Raw genomic sequence first — 24,937 nt, forward strand, 5'->3', positions numbered from 1 at the left:
AAAAGAGAAATCTCATTGACTTACAAAACATCAGACTACAATCTAGAGAAAATGAACTGAGAAAGTAGCATCCACTTACACTTGACATAGTTCTGGTTAAGCACATATATCTGCCCTGTAGTAGCAAATCCTTTTGATCCCTTCACCGAATAATATGACTTTATTCACACCTAAACCTCTCTCTCATACTATAAACATAACCATCGATCCCAAAAACCATACATAATTACATGAATAAGTTACCTATAAATATAGATCACCAACCTTATTGATAAGGTCAGCTAAACCCTAAACCCAAAAACCCATAATTATAAAAATTACATCACACAGTACCACCAGACTAATATTATGATTTACATTACATAGCATGGACCTAATTAAAATATTCAAACAATTATATCTGCTAGAAATTCCGCTAATACCAAAATCCAACACGTTTCACTAGTCGGTAGAAACCCTCAGTACAATAGCATAGAAAGTCTAACCGGATCCAAATAGGAGCATCATAATAGCACACCAGCTAATGCAAAGTCACCAAACACCCAGGAAGTGATGAAGAAGAAGGATAGAAATCAATTCCACAAGCCAGACCAAGATCATCTAACCAGAACATCAAATATCACTAGCTAGTAAAGCTAACCAGTACGAAGAAATATCAATCGGGAATATAAGTGATAGTTATCGGAGCACCAAAACATGAACCAAAACAATATGGAAAGCATATAACAATTCTGAATAAGCATCAAATACTCAATCCAAGGATTTGATCATAGCAGATTAGAATCGAAGCCAAAACCAAGATAAACACTAAGTCTAACTGGGATAGGTCCAACCAAGATAGCAAAACCATATCCAATCGAGATACGGTGTTGACATCAATGATAATAGTTAACCAAATCTAGCATATGCAAACAAAAGGGACATGGTTTGTCGGTTGAAGAAAGTATTATATAGATTGAAACAAGCCCCTAGAGCATGGTATGCCAGATTGGACAAGCATTTGTTGAATCTTGGATTCAATAAAGGTACTATTGACAGTAATTTTTATTTTGAGATTAATCAGAATAAGATTTTTATTGTTGAAGTTTTTGTTGATGATATTATTTTTAGAGGAAATGATTGCCTATGCAAAAATCTATTAAAGAGATGCATCTGGTATAACAAACTGCTTAGTTGGGTAAAGGTATTTTCATATCTCAGCCTATGTATGTAAAGGAATTGTTGAAGAAAATTGGTTTTGAGGACTCTAAGTCTATTGGAACACCTATGGTGACTAGATGTAAGTTGACAAAAGATGATGATTCTTGAAAAGCTAATCAAAATAGATATACTTCTATGATTGGTGGTCTATTGTATTTAACTCAGACTAGACCAGATATAATGAATGTTGTATATCATGTTGCTAGATTTCAAGTTGATCCTAAGGAATCTGATGTTATTGCTATAAAAAGGATATTCAGGTATTTAAAAGGGAAAGTTGATTTTGGTTTGTGGTATTCTAAGAATGATTATTTCACTATGAGTGCTTTTACAAATGCTGATTGGGAAGGTAATGCTAATGATTGAAGGAGTACTACAAGTGGTGCCTTCATTTTGGATAAGAAGTTGGTCTCTTGGGCAAGTAAAAAGCAGAATGCTATTTCTTTATCTACTATAGAAGTTGAATACATTGTTGCTGCTAGCAATTATACTCAAGTAATTTGGATGATGTGGATGTTGAAGGATATATGAGTTATTATGATGAGCTTATTGCTATATTTTATGAAAATTCAAGTGCTATCAATATTTCAAAGAATCCGGTGTTACATTCTGAAACAAAACATATATCAATCAAGTTTAGTTTCTTAAGAGTGAAGGTGAATGAGAAAGAAGTCAGACTAGAGTATGTATCTACAAAAGAATAGAATATAGATATCTTTATGAATCCTTTTCCTAAAGATACTTTTGAGTATCTCAAAGAGAAGTTAGGGGTAGTTTCCCTTCCTAATAAGAACTAATATGCATGGATTTTCATTAGTCTTGTTAACTTCACAGAGATATTTTATGATCCAAATTAATGAGTGAGGTTGCTAATCAATGGGAGTAGTCACTGTTGATGTGTACTGATTTGTTGGGAGAGAATCCTGATTCTTCACCCTTTTTCATTGATCTCAAAGAGGGAGAGAAGCATGTCAAAAACCCTAGAACATTTTGAGATTTGTAATTTGAGTTGTTTGTATTAGGGGGAGATGATCCTTGTTATTTTGAGGGAGATTGCTAAGAGATAATTTATTTCTTTGCATTGATTATTTTTCACATTCATATGTTTCCATCAATGCCAAAGGGGGAGATTATTGGATGTTGCTGGAAGTTTTCTAGAATGATGTGTTGTCATTGATGTCAACATATTCCTCTTTGTATTCTACTGTTGTAGTTTGGTTGAATGAGTTGGTTTAGCTTGTGTATTATAGATGAGCTAATGCATATTAAAGGGTTTGTAGTATTTTATCTGTAGATGGTCATTCCCATTTGCAAAGGTCAACATGATATTTTGATTGAGTTATGAGATCCGTTATTGAAGTTGATATTCAGTTGTTTGTGTTATTCGGTATTCTAGTTTGTTCTTTGAATTTCTCCAGAATTGCTATATCTTTAGTTGTGGATGTATGGGATGTGTTCTGGATATTGATGTGTTTCCTCAGTTTGATTGGTTAATGATTTAAAAATCCATAAGAGAATCTTTCAGGTTGACAGTTAGTTGTGATGATGTTATTGTGCTTCGATAGTGAGATGATAATTCTGGTAATCTGATTTATTATGGTTGTTGTGGTGCAATTCACGTTACTTGTGAATATCTCTAGATTGTGTTCTATGCATATTTGTGGTCCTTATTGATTATTGTGCTCATTATTGAAGATTTTCCTTTTATGGTGATCTTCTTCATGTTATACAACAGTATTGGTGGTTGTAGCGTGTTGTGGATGATTGAGACATAATTGTTGGAGGTGTTCCATATTTGTGGTGGTTGTTTGGGTCTATACTATGTCTTAGACGACATTGTTTAGGTTTGTATGCATTTTTGTAGTGTGTGAGGTTATTATTTTGTAATTTATATTGAGGGTTTAGCCGACCTTGAAATATGGGTTCATGTCTTGTATAAATAATTGTAATAATCATGTAAGATGTAGGTTTACGATCTTTGAGTATGTCTGATCGATTTGTATGTGCAAATAAGTGATTATATCTTTCAGAAGTGTGAATGAGAGAAGAGAAGTGTTGTAGAGCAGACTGTGAGCTTAACTGGAACTCTATCTAGGCATATGAAGATTGTATTCTCATGGTTCATGTAATTCAGGTTGTTGTCTAAATGCTTTTGTAAGTCAGTAAGACTTCCTGTAAGGCATTGAGCCTTCCCTAAATGTTGTAGCCAATCTGGGTTTTGTATTTGAGTAGTGATCTCTAGGGAGTGTGTTTGAATGCATGTGCATTCCCAATTGTAATATTTCATTTACTCGTAATAGGGTATTATCTCATTGTGGGTAGGTTCCCACCGTGGTTTTTCCCTTAACTAGGCTTTCCACATCAAAAAACTTAGTTTTATGTGTGCTATTGATGTTGTGTTGTTTCATGCTTTAACTATTAATTATCAGATCTTATTTGTGGTTTAAGTTGCATATAGTTTTTAAGCAAACTGGTTCATCTCCACTCTCAGTTTGTTGTATACTTGCCAATACAATGTTGGGAATTATTAATCTTTCAATGATTATTGCTATACCTACAAAAAATTGGCTATAAAGTCGCTGATTGTAAATCTAATACGAGGAGTTAAAATGACCTACAACATGGCATTACATGTTATAATAACAAAAAACAAGGAAATATTGCTAAGTTTTGCAAAGGAAAGAATATTAGGTCTTGTGTTCCATAGAAGAAGTCTGATCTAGTTCAAATGAAGAAAGATATGGGTCAAGGAGTTAGAATAAAAGAAAGAAAATCATGGATTTGTACCTTTAGGGTGGTACAAATGATTCTTTTGGGAACTAAATGAAAAAGGTATTGGTCTAAGGTGAGTTATATTTATAAAATTTTATACCCCCTATAGTGCACAAATGCAGAAATCTTTAGCATATTGGTCTAAGGCAATGTGGACATAATACTTTAGTGATATTGAGTTAATTGATCTGATTTTTGGTGCAAAGGCCTTCCTTGCAGATGATTGCAGACTATTTGATAGATCGATGTTATGGTAGAAGGGTTAAAAGTTGCTAAATCTAAAGAACATTGAATGTGGTAGATAGGAGAAGTATATATGCAACTCTTGGTCATTTTTTACCTTTTTTGATGGATTCTAGAGTGTTGAGGATCTAAAGAGCAAAGAAAAATTGTAGGTACATTTTGTGCAAACCCTAGCCATTAGATTTCTACATATTTTTTAGCATTTTTTGTAAATCCTAAGTTTAGAGGTTGATAATGGATACTCATGGGGTTATAGACACAATGGACAAACCCATACCTATTTTTAAGTAGCATCTACACAAATCTACTACAAGTGATGCCATCAGTGCATTTTCTTAAATGCTTATCAATAGTATCCATATAGGGGATGTACATATATTTCTATTCATACTCACTTGGAAGAGTATGGCCACATAAAAGATAAACATTAAAACTAGAGTATGCAACTGTGTGAGAGAATAAATTGGATATATAGAGTTGGTTCTCGATGTTTTATGAAGAAGAGATCATCCAAATTGTTTTGAGTTGTATACATGAATAATTCATCTGGATGGATCAACCTTACATGATTACCAAAGAAGCCATAAGGAAAGTTACAAGTTTGTGCCCCACTGAAGAGGTGCTAGTGATAAAGGTTGTGAAGAATGATGAGGCTACAAGGTTAACCAAAGCTAAGTTCTACAAAAGCTAAATTACAGTTGATGAAATTGTTGATTTGGGAGTTAGTTAATGCCTCTATGGGAATTGCATATAAAATTTACTTTACGAATGCAGAGGGTTCTACCTTTGTAACTTCAAGTCATACCTTGTATCAAATGGTCAACGAGAGTCAAGATTTTGATTTGTGTGAGCTAATAAGATAACAATTGATGGGGAAATTTCATAAGACCAAGGAGACTAAGTTCCCATTTTGGTATGGTTTCTTAAATATCTATTTAGTGTTATATTTCATGAGAGAATTGCAAGGGATTAAAAGGATAATGGGATCACATAATGAAAAATGTGTTAAGATATAAAAATAATTGATGGGATATGAAGAGAGGACAATGGTAGAAATTTGAGAGAATGCATAGTGTGAACAGTAAACTTCTATCCAAGGATCTAGGATGTAAAACTATATGCAATTACATTATAGAAAATTTGTAAAATGTCTAAGGACTTTTCTCTTATTCTCAATTAGGTTACATTTAATAAATATTATATGATGTTTAATCAAAGAATCATAAATATTGACATGTCTCTAGGGGACTAGTAATATTAGCGACCACACATGGATACATGAAGCTCCTCACATGCTTGGTATCTCAATAGAGTGAGGCTCTAAAATTTTAATATTTATATTTGCTTGGAATAAGAGTATCTTGTAACAAATTATTGTCTTTAAAAGGGAAACATTAATATCACCCTCTTATTATTATCTTTCCAACTAGCATTCATATTCCTACGCTACTAGAGTTATTATATGGTAATCACAATGGTCAGAAGACATTAGTGTTACTATCTCCTTGAATATTTCTAATATTATTAAAAAGATCAATAATAGAATTAATGGTGACATTACAACCAAATGCTATTTCTCAATCACCAATCTTGCTATAATGTTAATTTCCTTGACTAAAACCTATTGACCATGACGTGCCATTTTTTCTCTAAATAATTAAGTTACACTCTATAGTAATGATAATATAATTATTAAGATTATTAATAACAATTCTAATATTATAGAATAAATAATTTTGATGTCTTGCCATAATTACGTACTAGCTTTCCTCACATTCTTTAATCGACAAGACCATGAGAATATTAAACATTAGTTACGTTCTCATAAGTTTTTTTTCCTACTACAACAATTGTCTTATATCATTTTTTATCTTCTCCATATTGAAACGTAAGTTTACGTATTTATGTGTAGGCTCTAATTTCATCAACACCCAATATATGCTTACGAGCTTCATTAATCCGACATGTTATAGATCACAGCTGGTTTGTATGATTAAATGCTTATCCAACAACCCACTCCTTTTCTAAAATATACAAGAAGACTATACACCAAGGAGCCAAGGCACTCACCTTTATTTATGGACTAATTTGGTCTATCCACATTTAGTTTAAGCATGATGAGTTCAAGCTGACTTTTAATTCTATTTAATCAAGCGTACCCATCATCCATGACAACACACTTCTCCCTCACCATCTAAACACTTACCTTCGAAGTAAATAGAAATAAATTAGGGTTGGGGTTTACATGGTCATGAATCTTATATTTTGCTCATTTGTTCTCTTATATTTTGTTTCTTGATCTCTCCCGCGCCAGGATGAAGAGGGACGTGTTGATGGTGGCTACGGAGGAATAAGGAAAATAAGGTCATACATAAAGGAAGTTAGTCTACTCAAACATAATATAATATAAGAGCTAAGGCCGTTCCACAAGAAGCCACTACATTTTGCGGATTCGACTATCATGTACGAAGGCAAGGAGATCGTGCCAGTCAGCCAAAATGTCATGCTAGATCACCATCTTACCATGCGCACTTTGGACAGTAAAGGGAGATAGATTTTGTGCAACCACTCCAATCCAGAATGGTCTTGGAAGGTCGAAGTTGCATCCTGCATTGGCCAATTGTACAAGTATAGTTTGTGAACCACAATATTTCCTTTATATTTTAGATATTTGTAGTGGCACATACTATGCAATTTTTTTTCTAATGGTCCTTGAGTTTTCTTTTAACTTTTATTTGCAATCTACGTGCATATGCTTTGTACGCGTTCTTTGTACTATGAGGCTTGAGATCCTATATTAAGTTCCATACCTAAAGCATATATACATTTCATATCCTTCCTTAGATATAACGGAACAATAACAATTTGACTACAGGGCAAGCATAGAAGAGGTATCAAGGGAACTAGTCATGGTACATTATGTAAATTTGGAGAAAGGAAATTCTAACATATTTTATATTGTCAATCCCCCCCCCGCTTTTTTTTGGTTTTAAACTGTTTGTAAAGGTAATTTACCTAAATAACTTCATTATACCTCAGTTGCTTGAACCCAAACAGTGTACCATAGAATCTTAACTCGATGTGTAAATATTGCAAGGCTTGAGGAGTAAGGTTATAATAATAATTTATTCCCTTTTTATTGATTACTACTCATGTGTCTTTTCTACTTTTCATACTGGCTTCTTGAGGGATAAAACATATGATAGGCGATCTTTTGCAAATAGTTTCAAATATAAATATGCATTATATTTTTTTAATACAATGTTATCATACTTTCTCTTGCAGTATTCATGGCAAGGCACATATCTCACAATGGTTATAGCGAGAAAAAAAACCATGCAATATTACAGAGATTGAAACACAACATCATTAAGACAAGACACTTACTTTTAGCAAAAAGTCTAGAGTTCTATTCATACTCCTATTTCATTATGAGATGCTTGGATTCCTTCAAGGAAGGATCACAATATTTCTTTTTTTTCTTTTATCAGTCACTGATATTTCTCTTTCCAACAATACATACCTAGAAAATATTTTTCTTTTTTTTCTTTGTGTTTTAATGGTCGCTTACAGAAATATAATGTAGAAATTATCCTTAATTTTTATTTTAGTATATTTCATTATAATAAGGATAATAGATTATTCTTTCTTTTTATCTTTTTTATTCTTAACCAATTATATTTATCTTTCTTTTATAGGAAATCAACATAACCTAATTTAAAAAAAGAGATCACATTAGCTTAGAAAACATACACTACCTTACATATATTAATATTAATATACATTAAATATGCCGAGAGATCCTTAGAAAGGTGCCTATTCAATTTTAAGGTAAAAATTTGATGAAATTTAGGCCCCTCGAGAAGGATATATGTATATATACACTGAGAAATATCCTTCAGTGCACACACACACACACACACACACACACACACACACACACACACACACACATTGATATTTAACATATGGAAGCTAGTAGAAGTCCTTGTACAACATATAAGACAAAATATAATAATAATATTTATAAAATATAAAGTACTATTAAAAACTAACCCTGATTAAATTCTCTTTCTAACCCTAACCATAATTAAACTCTAATCCTAGCTATATTTGAATTATTACCATTATTAAACTCTAATTTTACCCTAACCATAACTACATACTTGCTGTTATTCAACTATAATCCTAATTCTAATAAAAATCTAACCCTACCCCTAATTAAACTCTAACCCTATCCCTAACCCTAATCTTCAACCTAACTCAAACCTTGATCCTAAAATAATGGTTATAGTTAGGACCAATAATAGGGTTAGGATTAAATTTAAAATTAGGGTTAGGGTTTAAATTATATATAGGGTTAGTTTTAAGATTATGGTTAGGGTTTGGGTTAGAGATAGATTAAAAGTTAGGGTTATTATTAGGGTTCATGTTAGGGTAAGTTTTACAATTAAGCGTAGGGTTATGGTTAGAGTAATGGTTATGTTTAGGATTATGGTTAGGGTTAAGATTAGAGTTGGGGTTAGATTTAGGGGTAGTGTTAAGGTTAGGGTTACACTTATGGTTAGGGCTAGGTTACTAGGTAGAATTTGGGTAAGGGGTAGGATTAGGGTTGTAGATGGAATATGGTTAGTGTTAGGGTTAGAGATACAAATAAGGTTAGGGTTATAATTAAAGTTAGTGTTAGGGTTAGGATTAGAGTTAGGTTTTGTTTGGTAGTAAAATAGGGATCCAAAAATATGAATCCACTTATTTTCACTAAACATTAAAGAGAGAATTAAAATTTATAGATTCAACCCCAAATGAAATAGAATGTTGATTAGACTTTACCCTCTCTTTTGTTTGAGTTGAGGATGCTTAAGATAATTGAAATTGAAGGCTAGATCTAGGGAAAATTATGGAAAATTAATATAAAAAAACATGAACAATAGGCTACACATGTGGTATGAGGACACAAAGATAGATCTAAGTAGAAGGGATAGAGAGGAACCTATACATGAAAATTCAACCTAAAAGTATTGGATCAAGTTACGTGTGGTGACTTGGTCTTGTGGTTTTTGAATGCAGACGAACACAAAACTTTAAGAATCAAAATATTTCTTGGAATCTATTCACAAGATCTCATCTAAATTTATGAGATCAAGATGCTTGGGAAAATCTAGTCCTCCACGTTTTGCCTCTACACAATTTAGATCTAATCCTCATCACATCCTTTGCTATAATTCTTGGTTGTAGCTTTTGAATCTATTGCCTACACACAAAAAGAAGGGAATATGTGTTTCTACTAAGTCAAACCTTGATTTCGGAATTAACCCTTGAATTGAATTGAAATTGTAAGTGAAAATGTTAAAGTAAATGTTGAATGATATACCTCAAATTTGTTGCAATTAATGAAGGTTGATGATGCAATTCTCTTTGAATTTAATCACAATTGTCGATGCATTAAAATAACAAAACAAAAATTACCCGAACAAAACACATTCTTGCATGAAGATTAATGTAATTTATTCCTCCATGATGTTAAAAATATTGGACGAATATGGCATGATGAAGTTCAGCCATGAATTCTTGAAGATGGTTGATATCTCTTTATGGAGTCTAGATATGAATGTAAGATTATGGATGGATGAAAACGAATCAAAAGGTTTCTCTTATAAAGGGTTCCCAAGTTAATTTTGTTGGAATCAATGAACACTAAGAGGAGGGTGAATTAGTGTTCTATAATTTGCAAACTTATCAAGTTGATTCTTAAACCACCTAATACATGAGAAAGTAATCACAGTGTAGAAACATAAAATGAAGAACTACACAATCATAACACTGATAATTTAATATGGAAACCCGAAAAGGGAAAAACCATAGTGGGATTGAGTACCCACAATATTATTATACTATGGCTAGTAGTAAAATAATATTAGAAAAGTGGAAAGCACTTGCATTCAAGCATATTGCCTAGAGCTCATTGCTCAATTACAAAAGGGCTACAACCCAGAGGAAGGCTCACTGCCTTACAGAGTAATACAAAATTATTACAATGATAAATGAACTAAAGTATATCATCTAACTATGACAAAATATAGTTCTAGTTAGGCTCATAATTTCTACTGCAACTAAACTGATATACTGCTTTGTCACATACCAGAGCAATAAAATATTCACCAAAATTACAAAATCACTCATAGACTTCCCTTTTTATTTCACACACAAAAAATGATCAATCAAATCAATCTTATATATCCACATCATCAAAAATAATTTTTTATTGAGTCAGCTTCCACAAAACTGCATAACACGCAACATGAAACATGTTCCACCAAGTCGACTCAAACCAATCACAAACCCTATTGTAGACCAAAACAAGATGAGAAAAAAATTCCCATGACTTGGCCCAATTATCTCAAACATGAAACTGATAACCAGAATTAGCCCAACAAATCTGCAATATGCGTTACTCCAGAATAACTCTTCCCTAACTGAATTATCGGATACCAGAGCTCTAAAATTGCACACAATTAAACACCGGCTATTAGGATAAAAAAGTAACCTATCTCAAATCTTAAATAAATTGCCTTAATCACCACAAACCAAAATATATCACTGAAATCAAGATTTGCACAATGATCTCATGCTCTATCGGTAAATGTGTTCCACCTTCCAAACCTATGCCTTATGAATAGAATGATTTTTGTTAAACCAATTCTATGTACACCATATATCATTTGCCAATTGATTTTCCATCAATGATAACCCCTGAACATCTATCATACACAAATCTCTATTGGAATCATTGGAATAGTGTCTCTTGCCAACAATCTCCCCCTTTGGCATTGATGGAAACACTATGAAAAATGAATTGAATTAATTGTACACTCAAGACCACACAATTTCCAATTTACAAGCTTCTCATAAGAATTTTCTCAAATTTTCACTTTTCTCTCTCCCTCTTTGATTGTAATCCCAAAGATAAATGATCCGCCCAAACTGATATACAAAGATATGTACAACTGCTTACAAAAACTTGAAGATGTCTATAAAAAATGTTATAAGGGACAACAAATGTTTATCTCATGCTTTCCTCAAGCTCTCCAAAATACTGATTACCCCACTGAAGAAATAAGTAAGCATTTTAACTCCCCTTCTAACTGTCGGAATATTGGAATCCAGAGCATGCTTAGCATCTTGCATGATGCTCATTAAAGAATCTATCTGGGGAGTGACAAGATTCCTTAACTCTGCTACTCTACCCAAAACTCTTTCCTTATCCCGATTTAAACTCTTAATCTTATCTAATATGCTCAAAACTTATGGTTGAAAACTACTAGCCAAGATAGATTGGGGTGCATATGATTGTGATATACTAGCTAGCTGGGCTTCACATTCCCTAATTTTCTTATCAATGTTCATGGTGAATTTGGGAAAAATTAGACATGACTTGTATAAATTACCTCCTTCATCAATTGCATCCCGAATATCTTTTAGTGCAGTAACTAGGCTGACTCTATCATCTTCAATCATCTTAAAAAATGTTTTCAACCTCATAGCATTAAACTGATTAAAGACTTTAATATTTGCTGCCTTCTCCAAAGATTCAAAATGATAACCAATAGCACCTAACAAACCTTTGATCTTACTAGAGGGATCAGATGTATCCAATTAAAAAGATGGCATAATCTTTTCCAACATCCCCAACCAATGATATTAATTCCTTATCAACAAAATAGAACTCAAGAAAGTCCTCACTGGCTTTGGCTTGAGCTGGGGTTGCCAATTTAAGTGCTTGAATTTGAGATAAGGAACTCAAGTCAATTGACCCTTGACCAAAATCATCTAGATCAGTAGCAACTTGTTTCCCTTTAATAGTACTAGTGTCTCTTGCCACTGTGGCCAGAGTTCTGATCTTCTTTTTCCTCCCCTTTCTCCTCAGATACAACTTTTTTACTCTCAACCTTTCCATCTTTCTTACCATCATTTGCATCCTTTTCTACATATACTGACTCCTCAACTACTTTATCTGACACAACTTCTATAACAAGAGGATCCTGTATAGAAACATCAGAGGTATTATCATTATCAACATGAGATTGATCATTGGTTTGTCCTTCTGGAGTGGCTTTCTCAAGAGATTGATCCTTGGGCTTGCCGAGGAAAGCTATATTTACTTCTGGAATAGATGCATATTGAGTGGGTTCTTTTAGATTTACATCATCTCTCTAATCTATCAAAAACTATGTCAAAATTATTTCAGTTTCCTTTATCACCTCATCTTTCTCCCCTATCATAAGCTTATTTACCCTTTTCTTGCTTCATAATCCATCCTTGGCAAGTTTCAGTAACCAGGTTACATCATCTCTAGAAATAATGGAACATAGATTTACTAGCACATATTCTTTTATTTTCTCACCCGCTTAACTAGCGGTAAGCTTTCTTGCATCCAAAATTTCATATAGACTTTTAGGGATCATAGATGCAAGTTCTATTAATGTCTTACTACATGCATCCCTATATTCTACAATTGCTTCTTCAACTACACTTTGATCCTTATCATCATAGTTTACTACATGCATCCCTATATTCTATATTCTACAATTGCTTCTTCAACTACACTTTGATCCTTAATAAGTTCATCAATTAACTCCTTCAAGGTCAATGGGGGAACTATATCAAATGTACCTTCTATCTTATCAAATTTAAGAGTTGCATCAATCTCATATTTCTGCTGCTTGCTGGCTCTGGCCTTCCTGAATGATTCACTTTCATCTCTGGGATTCTTTGATTGTTGAGCTCCACCAGATTGTGGCTTCTTCACTACTCTAGTGTAGATGGTTATCTTTTTTACTTCTGTCACTGCCTCCTAAGATTCTGTCTACATGTCCTCAATAGTGGTAACAACATATACTCTCTGAGGTTTCTCCTTCTTCCTCTTCTCCACCCCACTAGTTGATGATGTAGACTGTGATTGGATAGAGGAATGGGATTTTGCACACCAAAAGTAGGTGCAAACTGAGACTGTTTTGGCTTGGTCTTCTTTGGAGGATTGGAAACACGCTTAGTCTTTTTTTTATCAAGTCTTTCTCAACATGTTTTGTTCTCTTTCCCTTTGTACAGTCTCCTTAGATATGCCCATCTGTTCTACCAACTCCTCTACTTATCTCCTTACTTTCCTCTTCCTAGCAGGTCCGGTAAAGTTTTTGTGCAAATCAATGTCTTTGTTTTGACAAGTTCTGAACCTCTCCTCTTTGTCATCTACTAGTTGACTCAACGGGTATTGAGCATATGCATCAAGTGTAATAAAGTCATCCTCATACCCCATGGGAATGACCCAGACAATTCTTGGTTCAACTGCCTCCATGTGACATTGGTTCTTATCAACCATGATGTAGATGGTTTTCTCATATTTCTCAATAATTTATTTAGCTATTCTTTCCCTATAATGCATTACGGCTAGAAAATATTTGATGTAACCCCACAGGGTGGATTTCAGAGCAACTATATCTCCTAAACCTTGCAACCCTTCCTTTATTTGAACTACAACCTATTTATCATAAACCCATTGAATCTTCTGAATACTAGGGATCTCATTTAAGAAATGCAAAGCCATGCAAACTACCAAGGAACCAAACTTGAGTGCATGCTTCTGGTCTTGCTTAATTTTCTTGAGGTTGCTTAATAATTCACTAAGAAGCACTGAGAAAACATCATACCTCTTCCCTTCCTTGAAAATATCATAAGCTACAAATATGGCCATGCTGGATACATAGTTCTACTTGCTGGATTGATAAATCTTATATCCAAACACCATCGAGGAAGATCTAACATCGTGCTTTATAATATCATTGATAGTCATCGACCAACTATCAAACTTGGATCTGGTAATCTTTGTTAATGTTGTATTCTGTATTTTTCTTAATTCGAGGACTTCATCTATTGCACTTAGGTAGGTAATTGCTTCAACAACTTTCCTGGTGATCTTATGGGGTTGATACGGCCACATGAATTCATCATCTACTTGGCTCAGAATGTATCGAACCCATTTTGGTTCATCAAACATCAAGAAATAGATGAATCAAGAATGAAACCCTTATCTTGCAGTGACTTATATTCTGACTTCAAATTTCCCAAACTATCCATCATGTGCTTGGTTTAAAGTGAAAGTGTGTATGCATTCCCAAGGTCCTCAATGTTGGAATAAATATATGCTCTAATATCTTTGTTCTGGAGTACACCATATGGAATAGAAGAAAATGCACCTTACAAATCATCCTCAGTATCCTCAATAGATTTTAATGGGTTCCTTTTGAACAAGGGCCTTGCCCTCTTAGAAATTTCGCCCACCAACAGAGTCACAACACCAGATGTAGATGCAGATACCATTTCAAAATATGGATATGGAAAGATAGCTTCACAAATGGAAAATACCTTACGATTCTCCACCAGGTGCAAGAGATCTCTGATAGATTGCTTTAGGCTTGAATTTATCTACTAAACACTCCTTTATTTTTTCTTTGCTCTTATCTCTTGTTATCAAAATGCCTTTTAATCCACCAAAATCCTAATTTCAAGTTGTAATAGATGCTCAACCCTAAAGTCTTTTGGATAAACTGTTTTTCATCATTTCATTCATCGGATTATCAAACCACTGCAAAATATTCCAGTTATCAACTTCATAATTGATCTTCATCATCTACAACCATCATTGACTAGCTACAGATCTCCTCAAGGGGTTTTTAAAGATCTACATGATAATCTTCCCCCTAAGGAAAAAATGCCCTAATTATTGGATGAGGTTCCATCACCAGATTTGGGTGTGAACCCATTTTTTACATTTGAATCTTCCTTTTTCAGCCACATATTCTTTGGCTGATGTTTGATTTCTTCCACCTAAGCTTTTCCTTTTTCATCTGATGTATTCTTAGTCACTGGTGCATTCTTGCTTCTGCAATTTCTTGCAATATGACCTAGTTTGTTGCATGCATGACATACAACATTCCTTTGTATAGGTCTAAAGTTCATCTGATTTGGTCTCATATTGCATTGGTTAGATAATGTCCAAACATCCCACAAGAAAAACATCTCTTATTCTCAAAGTCATTTAATATTGTTTTGCATCTGTTTGACTTATGACTAGATTTTTTGCATATTGAACACTGACTGGTAAAGGTAGTACCATTGTTCATCACTTTATTCATCATTCCATTATTCATCTTACTTCTGCATTGACTTTCCATATGAGAAAATTTACCACAAACAAAATATTTACCATTGAATTTATAGGAATTAGGTTGTCTTACTAGAGGTTTCTTGTTCTTCTATTGATGATTGCTTTGACCAAAATCAGAGGATTTTCCTTTCTCAAATCCAATTCGTCACATGTCTTTTATATGTCTCTGACTTTCTTGCATCTCGTCTAACTGAGCTGAACTAGCTTTAAACTTTTCTTTGTACTCATTAGAAGTAGTCAGCTCATCTCTTAGAATTATGATCTGCCTTTCAAGTTCTTGCCCATCATTCTTTGTTTGCACTAATTCAAGCTTCAACTAATCATTCCCAAATGTCAATATTCAACATTCATTAGATCTTTCCTTCAGTGATGGATTCAGGGTTTCTTCATTCTTCTTCCGGTCCTCAATCTCCAAGTAGTTAGCTTCATGACAATAGATTGCATCTCATTCTTCAAAACTACATTCTCCCTAGCCAAATTCTCACATTCATCTATTTTATCTTATAAGGTTTGTTTGTCAACACTGTTTATCCATCAAATCCTTTCTATTTTCTCTGGAGGTGTTCAATTGACCTTTCAGGTTCTCAATGAAGTCTTTAGCTGTATCCAGATTTCTTTTCCAGGCTACTCTTTTCTTTCATCACTGCATCAAGATTTTCAAATGCCACAATAAGTTGTCTCTGTAAACTGGAGTCCATTGATTCAATCTCCCAAATTATCCTCAAATTGTTAGGCTTTTTCCAAAGCACAAATCTATGATGCCAATTGTTGGAATCAATGAATACTCAGAGGGGAGTGAATCAATATTTTATAATTTGTAAACTTATCAAGTTGATTCTTATACCACCCTATGCATGAGAAAGTAATCATAGTGTAGAAACATAAAATGAACAACCACACAATTATAACATCGATATTTTTTTGTGGAAACCTAGAAAGGGAAAACTATGTTGGGATTAAGTACCTACAATATTATTATACTATGGTCAGTAGTAAATCAATACTACAAAAGTGGAATGCGCTTGCATTCAGGCACACTGCCTAGAGCTCACTAGTCAATTACAAAAGGGCTACAACTCAGAGGAAGGCTTACTACCTTACATAATAATACAAAATTATTACAATGATAAATGAACTGAATTGTAGCATCTAACTATCCAAAATACAGTTCCAGTTAGGCTCATAATTTCTTTTGCAACTAAATTGATATTATTCTTTATTATTCTCTATCACATACCAGAGCAAAACAATGTTCACCAAATTTACAAACTAGCTCACACAAACTTCCCATTATATTTCACACACCAAAAATGATCAATCAAATCAATCTTATATATCTACATCATCCAAAAGAATCATTTATTGAGTCGGCTTCCACAAAGCTACATAATACACAACATGAAACGTGTCCCACCAAGTCAACTCAAAATGATCACAAGTCCGATTGCGTACCAAAACAAGATGATACAATGCTTCCCATAAGTCGGCCCAATCATCTCAAACATGAAACTGATCAGCAAAATTATCCCAAAAAATTTGCAACACATGTTAATCCATAATAACTCTTCCCTAACTGAATTACCAGATATTGGAGCTCTAAATTTGCACATAATTCAACATCGGATATCAGGATCATGAAGTAATCTATCTCAAATCTTGAATCAACTTCCTTGATCACTACAAACTAAAATACATACCCCAAATCAAGATGTGCACAATGATCTCATGCTCTACCAGTAACTATGTTCCACCTTCTAGACTTATGCCTTATAAATAGAATGACTTCTAGTAAATCAAATCTATGTACACCGGATGTGATCTACAAACTGAGTTGCCATCAATGACAACACCTGAACATCTATCATGCACAAATCTCTACCAAAATCATCGGAATAGTGTCTCTTTCCAACAAATTTACCAATTAGGCCAACCTCCAATAGTCTAATTGAGACATGGAGATCCAAAATCATTGGGAAGGGGAAGTGCATTGACACATCCAAAATAGTTCCTATTTAAGGAGGACCAATATGCCTTGTTAATAGGTATGCCTTTGGTGTTTAGTTTTATATTATGTAAAACAAAGTGAGTTTTAAGAAATGTCATTCTAAAAATAAAAAATTATGTTGGATGCTAGGAGTATTTGTGATTAGAAAAAATATTTTAATTTTGTTGTTCATGGGAAAAGTAATGAGTTTCTCTCTTAGGTATTGATATTGTTGTTGGTAGATAACTCCTTATAAATGTTAATATCTAATACCATTGTAGTTGTTAGTTTTTGTTAATTACCAGTACTTTCTTTTTGTACCATGGGATGGTGAAGTTTATAATCATCCATAGACGTAATGTTTTATTTATAGGTATGGGAATACCATATTGTTTATGTGTTGTTTGGTTGATTGTTATCCCCCTAAGTATCAACCCATGGGTTGTTGTTAGGTCACCTTTTGAAGGGATAGTATTAGTAACAAGCTCCTTGGGATGTAGAAATAATGTACAAGTAATGACGAAATGAAGTGACGTTAGCTTCCACATCTTGATGAAAGAACTCACTACTTACCCTTCATGTGGACCCTTTTGTGTGATTCATATGTTTTATCCTATTCCCTCAGTTATTGAGTGTGGTGTTAGCACATCTCTATTTTATTGAGGATTCCTATGGATTATTTGTGTTGAGTGTTTCTTCTAATTGGAGAGCATTTTTTAGATGTTTTCTCCTCATTCCTCGTTCGGTGGCTAATTTTAGTCACACTATAGTTGTGATCTAGGGCCTCCCACCCGCCGCCTACACCCCCAATGGAGGAGAAGATATTCTTGAACTCCAACTAGTCTACTCACTCGGTAGTCCTTCATTAAGTTCCCTCTGTAGAGCCCTTGGTTCAAGATGGACGGTTGGACCCCCAAATGGAGAATATTTCCCATTAATGAATTCAAATGAGCTTTTGAATCAACAATAATTGGATTAGGTGATGGTGGTAGAAATGGAACTAGGGAATGGATTGATTTCTCCTCCATTAGTGGGTTGTTTGGAAGGATCAGAAGGTGGCTCATTTTCCCATGTTCAATCCCCTTGGATTTCTATCCTCTGTAATCAAAGCTTTCATTTCCTCCCTATTGATTAATTCTCATACTCTAGCAGGTTAATTATTCCTCGTATGGAATATTATTGAGCTTGCACATTAAAAAATGAGATATTGTGGAGTTTGTCAATAATAGTTCATGGATAAGAAACTATCCTCCCTCGATGACTAGAATATAAAAATCCTTGTCCAACTGATGCTAAGAACCAATCCCATCCTATATTGGGATATTACCCCCTTCCTCTCTGGGGGGTTTTGGATTTAGTGTTCCCAATGTTGTTGTTGAATGGAGGGGAAGCTGAAGTAATGTTGGTGCTCTTTCTCTTGTCCTTGCTCTTCAAGAACTAGCCCTTGTATGTATGCATCGCCACATCCAATGCATTTTGATTCTTTAGTTCCTTAACTACTTTATCTGTCTCCTTCAGGTTTCTCAGACTGATAAGGAGAACTTGAAGGTGGAGAAACAACTCCATAGGGTACACCAAATTTGAATTTTTTAGCTACCTTTGTACTAGAAGCTAGATCATCTCGGCTAGGCCTTGAAGCTAGAATCCCAATCCTATGTGTGTCTAATAAACTGTAATAGCTATATAGAAGCACTTCAAGGCATACACTTGTATGTGTGAAAAGTGGACTAAGGATCTGTATCTACAATACACAACACTTCAATTAAGTCATTAGATACATGGTTAGTCAGATATAAGCATGAATAAGAAAACCATAACAAAGTGACCCATTGCCTTCGAAAAGATGTGAGTATAAGATTGCTCTCAGATTTGTATAAGCAATACCAATGACTAGACTACACCAAGATGAAGGATTTAATCTATATGAGCATGATATTAAGATAAATGGATGCAAGATTAATCTAACAAGATTTAAGCAATATTAAACTAAATGATTTAATCAATATGAAATAACTAATATGCAATATTCTCAATGAACCTAGAGCAAAAACAACATAATAACACTATATTCTCCAGGATCTTCTGAATGAGAGATGAAGGCCTGAATTTATAGAAAATTCAGAACGAAATCAAAGGCTGAGATCAAATGATGATGAGAGGTCAATATTTTCCAAGAGGAAGCACAATCTAGGTGAATTGATGTGATTGGATGCTTTTCTCAGTTTTAAAGGAAATTGCACTAAAATTAAGATAAAATCAGAAAAAACTGATTTATTCTCTATTTCATTCAATTTTAATATTTAATTGTTTTAATTGCTTTCTTTGAGATTATTTATCAATTTTTAATTTGTTTTTCAAGATTATCTCCAATTGATTTCTTTTCTCAATTTTAATTCTTTTTTTCCAATTAATTCCTTTTTTGATTTGTTTCATTTTTGAATATTTGATGGCAAATTAATTTATTTAATTAAATATACTAGGATATTTAATAAAATAAATAAGATAATTGTTTAAAAATGTTTTACTTGGAATGGTCAATTAATTAAATAAATATTTAATTAATATTGGTTGATTAATTTTGCCATGTGACATTTGATGATTAAAGAATTAATTGTGTGTTCAAGATTGATTTAATTGCCTTTGGTTAGGACCTTCGTGACGTTGTCAAGATTAGGGGCCCATGGTTTAGATGACCATTTTTAGGGTATTACATTTTCCTCTCTTTGAATTAATATGCGAGCAACGTGCTGGTTCAAAGAAAATTTGATGTCTAGGAGATACTAGTTCTGAACTTGATTGATCACGAACTAGATGAAAAGTGATGTCTTTAGCTTGATTTGAAGCGATGAAGCTGAATGAAGTCTGATTAAAGCGATACCATTCCCGAACTTGATTGAACTTAGGAATGATAGAAAACAAAAGATACCAAACTTGAACTTGATTGATCAAGAAGTGGATCTTACTGATCTAGAATTTGATTTATCTAGACACAATGAGTGATGATAAAAATTGATCTTGAACTTGATTGATCAAGATATGATGAGCAAAGATAAACTATCCATCTTGATCCAAAGCGATGAATATAGAACACCTGCTTAGATTGAGTGTGATCGAAGATACTCTTTAAACCCTTGATTGAGTTTAAACGAATAATTAGCTTGATGAAAAATGATGAAACTGATTAACATTAAGAGATTGATTCAGATGAAGACAAATATCAGCTTGATATGAAGCGATGAAACTGATATGCCCCTATCGATTAATTCAATTCAGATGATCGAGAGATCTCCACTTGAAATGAAGCGATGAAGTTGAGATGCCCCTTAGCGATAAGAATTTGATTGATTTTCTTTAGTTGAAAAGGATTTTTGCTCAACTTTTGATGAAGATTTGAAATTTTTCTTGATATTTGAAGATGTGAGGTCATAAGGTCACGAGTATGCCCCCTCGGGAGCAAAATCGATAGATAGCGAGGGTACATGATGATAGGAAAATTTGAGCAATGATAATTATTTGAGCACAAATTGATGCAGAGGAATTTTTTTTGAAAATTTTGCATTGATTGATAAGAAATTGAGCGCAAAGTTGATTTGTAGAATAAATTGAGATTCAACGTTGAATAACAAGAAATTGAGTGCAATTAGAAGGGAGAATGAGCTTTTGATGAAAAGTAGTAAGTGGTCCAAATTTTTGTGAAATTGACTAGCAAAATGATCTCGAATTTTGATTTCGATCCTGAAAATGGAGTCAGAACGGGCAAATTAGCTAAGGGTACAATTTTCATGTCCATTGGAGCAAGTTGAAAAATTAGGTTTTTGGCTATATATGGGCCGAAAGTGTCATTTTCAAATCATTTTAACCCTCCAAGTTTAAAAATTCAAAAAGCCTTCTGTGAAAAAAATGGTGGTCCCTACTCGTGAGCATCGATTTGAGCACCAAAGACGTCATAATCGACCCTGAAACTATGAGCCCGCGGTAAGTGATCGATCTTCAGCCTTTTTATGTTTTCAAATTTGAATTTTTTTGTTCATTTTTCAAGTTTTTGGCATGTTTGGGGTCGGGTTTTACATTTTATCATGCGAGACAGGATTCTGTCTCGTATGAGTAATTGTTAAATTTTCTTTTGTCATTTGGGACCATTAGATTTGTCATTCAGACCCTACCCTTGTGTCATATGACATGTTAGTAAAAAGACCATTTTTTCATGCAGGGTCTTATAACTTGTCGTTTGTGAATGTTTTATCATACGAGAGCCATTCCTGACTCGTACGAGATGTTGCCCTTCAGTGTTTTGTCATTCAGGAAACAATGAGCATTTTTGAAGGTCTAAACTTGAAAATTTGATTTTGCACTTGACTTAGTTGGATTTGTGTGATATTTTATTTCTTGTCGTGGCTTATTTGGAATGTTTTCTGATGTTTGTTGTTGGGTTTTTGCAGGTTTGATTACCTCCTATGCTCTTCAGATGCATATATCCTCCCACCATGGCATTAGTACAACATGTATCTGAGGTTGAGCAGGCTCAGGTTGATTTATGTGGTTTGACTCATCTTTTGAGATTACCTGATATCTGTGTTAATCATGGAATGCTCACAACATTGGTTGAGCGTTTTCACTCAGAGCACAACACGTTTCATTTGCCAGTGGGGGAGTTTGCTATCACTCCCAAGGATGTATACAGGATCCTTTGTATCACTTTTGCTAGGGATAAGGTGGATTATGATACCACACTGTTACTTGGATTACATGCGGTTAGGCATGTATTTAGGTATCCAGACATTTTGACCTATTCCATAAGTTGGGACATATTGATGAGCAGATATAGCGAGGAGTTCCTGCTGGCATGTGTTCTAGCAGGTTTCATTGGTTGTTTTTTGATGCCAGATAGAGGGTAGTAGGTTTTCCATTGTGGATGGGGTCGGATGCTGGAGAGATTGGTTGAGACCCCTTAGAGACTTGGCTGGGGTTCTTGTATACTGGCCCACATGTATCAAGAGATGCATGAGATTGTGTACAGAGATGGTAGGAGCATGGCTACGGGTGTATATATTTTAAAGATTTGGGCTTGGAAGCACCTTCTCATTTGTCAGCCGGTGGTAGATGATAGTAGAGAGCTTCGACAACCAATTATATATAGGTATGCCGGTTATATTACACAACCCCATCTGGGCAAGATAGATTTTTGGAGATGACAGCTTGATGACTTGATAGCCATAGTATGGAGAACATACAAGGGCTTAGAGCCATGGGATGACTGGCGGCTGGTTCGCAAGGACCTTTTTGTTACACGCCCTCTCAATGGGAGATCACAGACCATTGTTGAGCGATTCATCATTTCACGGGTGATGAGACAGTATGGCCGGCCTTAGAGGATATCCTAGGAGTATACAACTTATGCACGTTATGCGGATGAGGAGAGACAGGGATGGTCTCCATGATTATCCTATGCCTTGGCTATGCAGGAGCTGACTAGTCTCCAGCGACTGAGATGGGACTATTTGGACGATGTGGTGGATGCGGGGGTATTGCCCTAGTTTAGTGATTGGCTTCAGCAGCATCCATTCCCTCGATTCACAGATCTAGCAGAGAAATCTCCTCATATTGAGGATGTTGAGGATGATGCCCTTGCACTAGCATGGGGATTGGGATAGAGAGCTGAGGCTCCAAGGCAGACAGGTGGTGATCCTGGTGCTAGCAGCAAGAGGGTTCCAACTAAGGATGGATAGTAGAGGGGTGAGGGCAGATCCCTAGGGCATGTAGGAGTGAGATTGGGCGGGACTGAGGAGGAGCAAGCAGCTCCGACATAGGTTTAGTAGTGGAGGGATGAGTAGGGTGGAGATGGGGGTGGAGAGGCTGCTAGAGAGAAGGGGACTAATGCAGGGCGATCGATGAGAGCACGTTTTGCAGAGCTGCTGTCATAATTGACAGTGGCTCAGACTCAGCTGGAAGAGCGAGATCATTTGAATGGGATCCACAAACACCTTAATGAACCTTGGATAAAGCATGTTGGGACTCCTCAGTTTCTAGACATCTAAGCAAAGTATTATCTAAACCCCACCTGAATAGGTCGTTAGCAATGATGACGTACCGTGACGCATTTTGGATTAGGTTCCTTTTTTTCATTTCGGGAAAGATTAGCAGAGACAATTTGGTCACGCAAGTAAGAGTAAATGTGTCTATAATGAGATGAGTCATGTCCAATAATAGAATAGACCATCTGGGACTGAGGAGAATCATAGGCAGGATAATGTAACACTTCCACCAGAAATTCAAAGCAAAAATTAGATTCTTGTAGCTGTGGTATAGATGCCAAGGTGGCCATTGCATCTGCTACTTTATTTGTTGTTCTGGGGATCTGTTGAAATGATAGGAAGGTAAATTATTTCTTGAGATCATCCACCATCTTCTTTTAAGGCATCATTTTCTCATCTCTTGTCTAATATAGATCATTGATTTAGTTGATAGTGAGTTGAGAATCTCAATAGATGTGTAATTCAACAATCTTCCACTCGATTGCCAGCTTGATCCCGTTTACCAAAGCTTCATATTTTGCAATGTTGTTTGTGCAAGGGAAGAGAATCTTGTAATCTTTTAGGATTGAGTATTTTTGGGGAGTAATAAAAAGAATTCCGACACCAAAACCATGTTGAGTGAGAGACCCATCAAAGAATATCTTCCATGATTGTTTAGTAAGGTGCATGATTGATTCATTTGGGAATTCTATATGCAGAGGTTGACTATCTTCAAGTGGAGCATCAACAAGTTGGTTTGCAATAACCTATCCTTTGATGGCTTTACATTCCACATGTTCGATATCCAATTCTGTAAGAACCATAACCCATTTGGCCAATCTTCTTGTAAGCGTTGCTTTACTAAGAAGATATTTGAGTGGATAAATCTTGGCTACAAGCTTAATAGAGTGTTCTAACATATAGTGCCTTAATTTTTGTGATGCAAAGACCAATGCCAAGCATGCTTTCTCTATTATAGTATAGTTCATTTCATATGACACCAATGTTTTGCTGATGTAATAGATAGTTTGTTCATTTTTATTGTCATCTTGTTGTGCCAGAAGTGCCCCCAGTGAAGTATTTGATAACTCAATGATGAGAAAATAGTACCAAACTGATACTGAGAGGGGGGGGTGAATCAATACAGGAAAAAATATAGTCTTAAACTGGTTTGACAACAAACACTTCAAAAGACTGGCAGACAGAGATACCGGTTTGAAACAGAGTGCAATCGGTAAAGCTAAGAATGTCTGAGACAAGCATTAACCAGTTATTCACTTGGCCTTTCACTCAACTTGAGACTACACTACCATTTCACCCTTATGCATAAATAGATGATCTATCATTAGATCATAATAACAGCTAGTTCAACATGTTTTATTGATAGGCATAAAACAAAGAACCTTCATATGTCTGACAAACAATAGCAAAGCATCACACATGACACACACATTTTTCACATGGAAACCCAACTGGGAAAAACCACAGTGGGGATGAATACCCACAAGC

At 34.7% G+C, this 24,937-nt stretch overlaps 1 protein-coding gene across 1 annotated transcript in view; it reads right to left on the reverse strand.

The window, feature by feature from the left end:
* Positions 1–12,077: 12,077 nt before the first annotated feature.
* LOC131857749 (uncharacterized) overlaps positions 12,078–24,937 on the reverse strand; it is a 133,692-nt gene continuing 120,832 nt past the window's right edge. Inside the window, exons 3-4 of the mRNA XM_059210458.1 lie at positions 12,800–13,066; positions 12,078–12,425 (exon numbers count right to left, since the gene is read on the reverse strand). Of these exons, the coding sequence (XP_059066441.1) occupies positions 12,078–12,425; positions 12,800–13,066 (615 nt within the window). The remainder of the gene's footprint in view (positions 12,426–12,799; positions 13,067–24,937) is intronic.

This window comes from Cryptomeria japonica, chromosome 8 (assembly GCF_030272615.1).
Source record: "Cryptomeria japonica chromosome 8, Sugi_1.0, whole genome shotgun sequence".
NCBI lineage: Eukaryota > Viridiplantae > Streptophyta > Pinopsida > Cupressales > Cupressaceae > Cryptomeria > Cryptomeria japonica.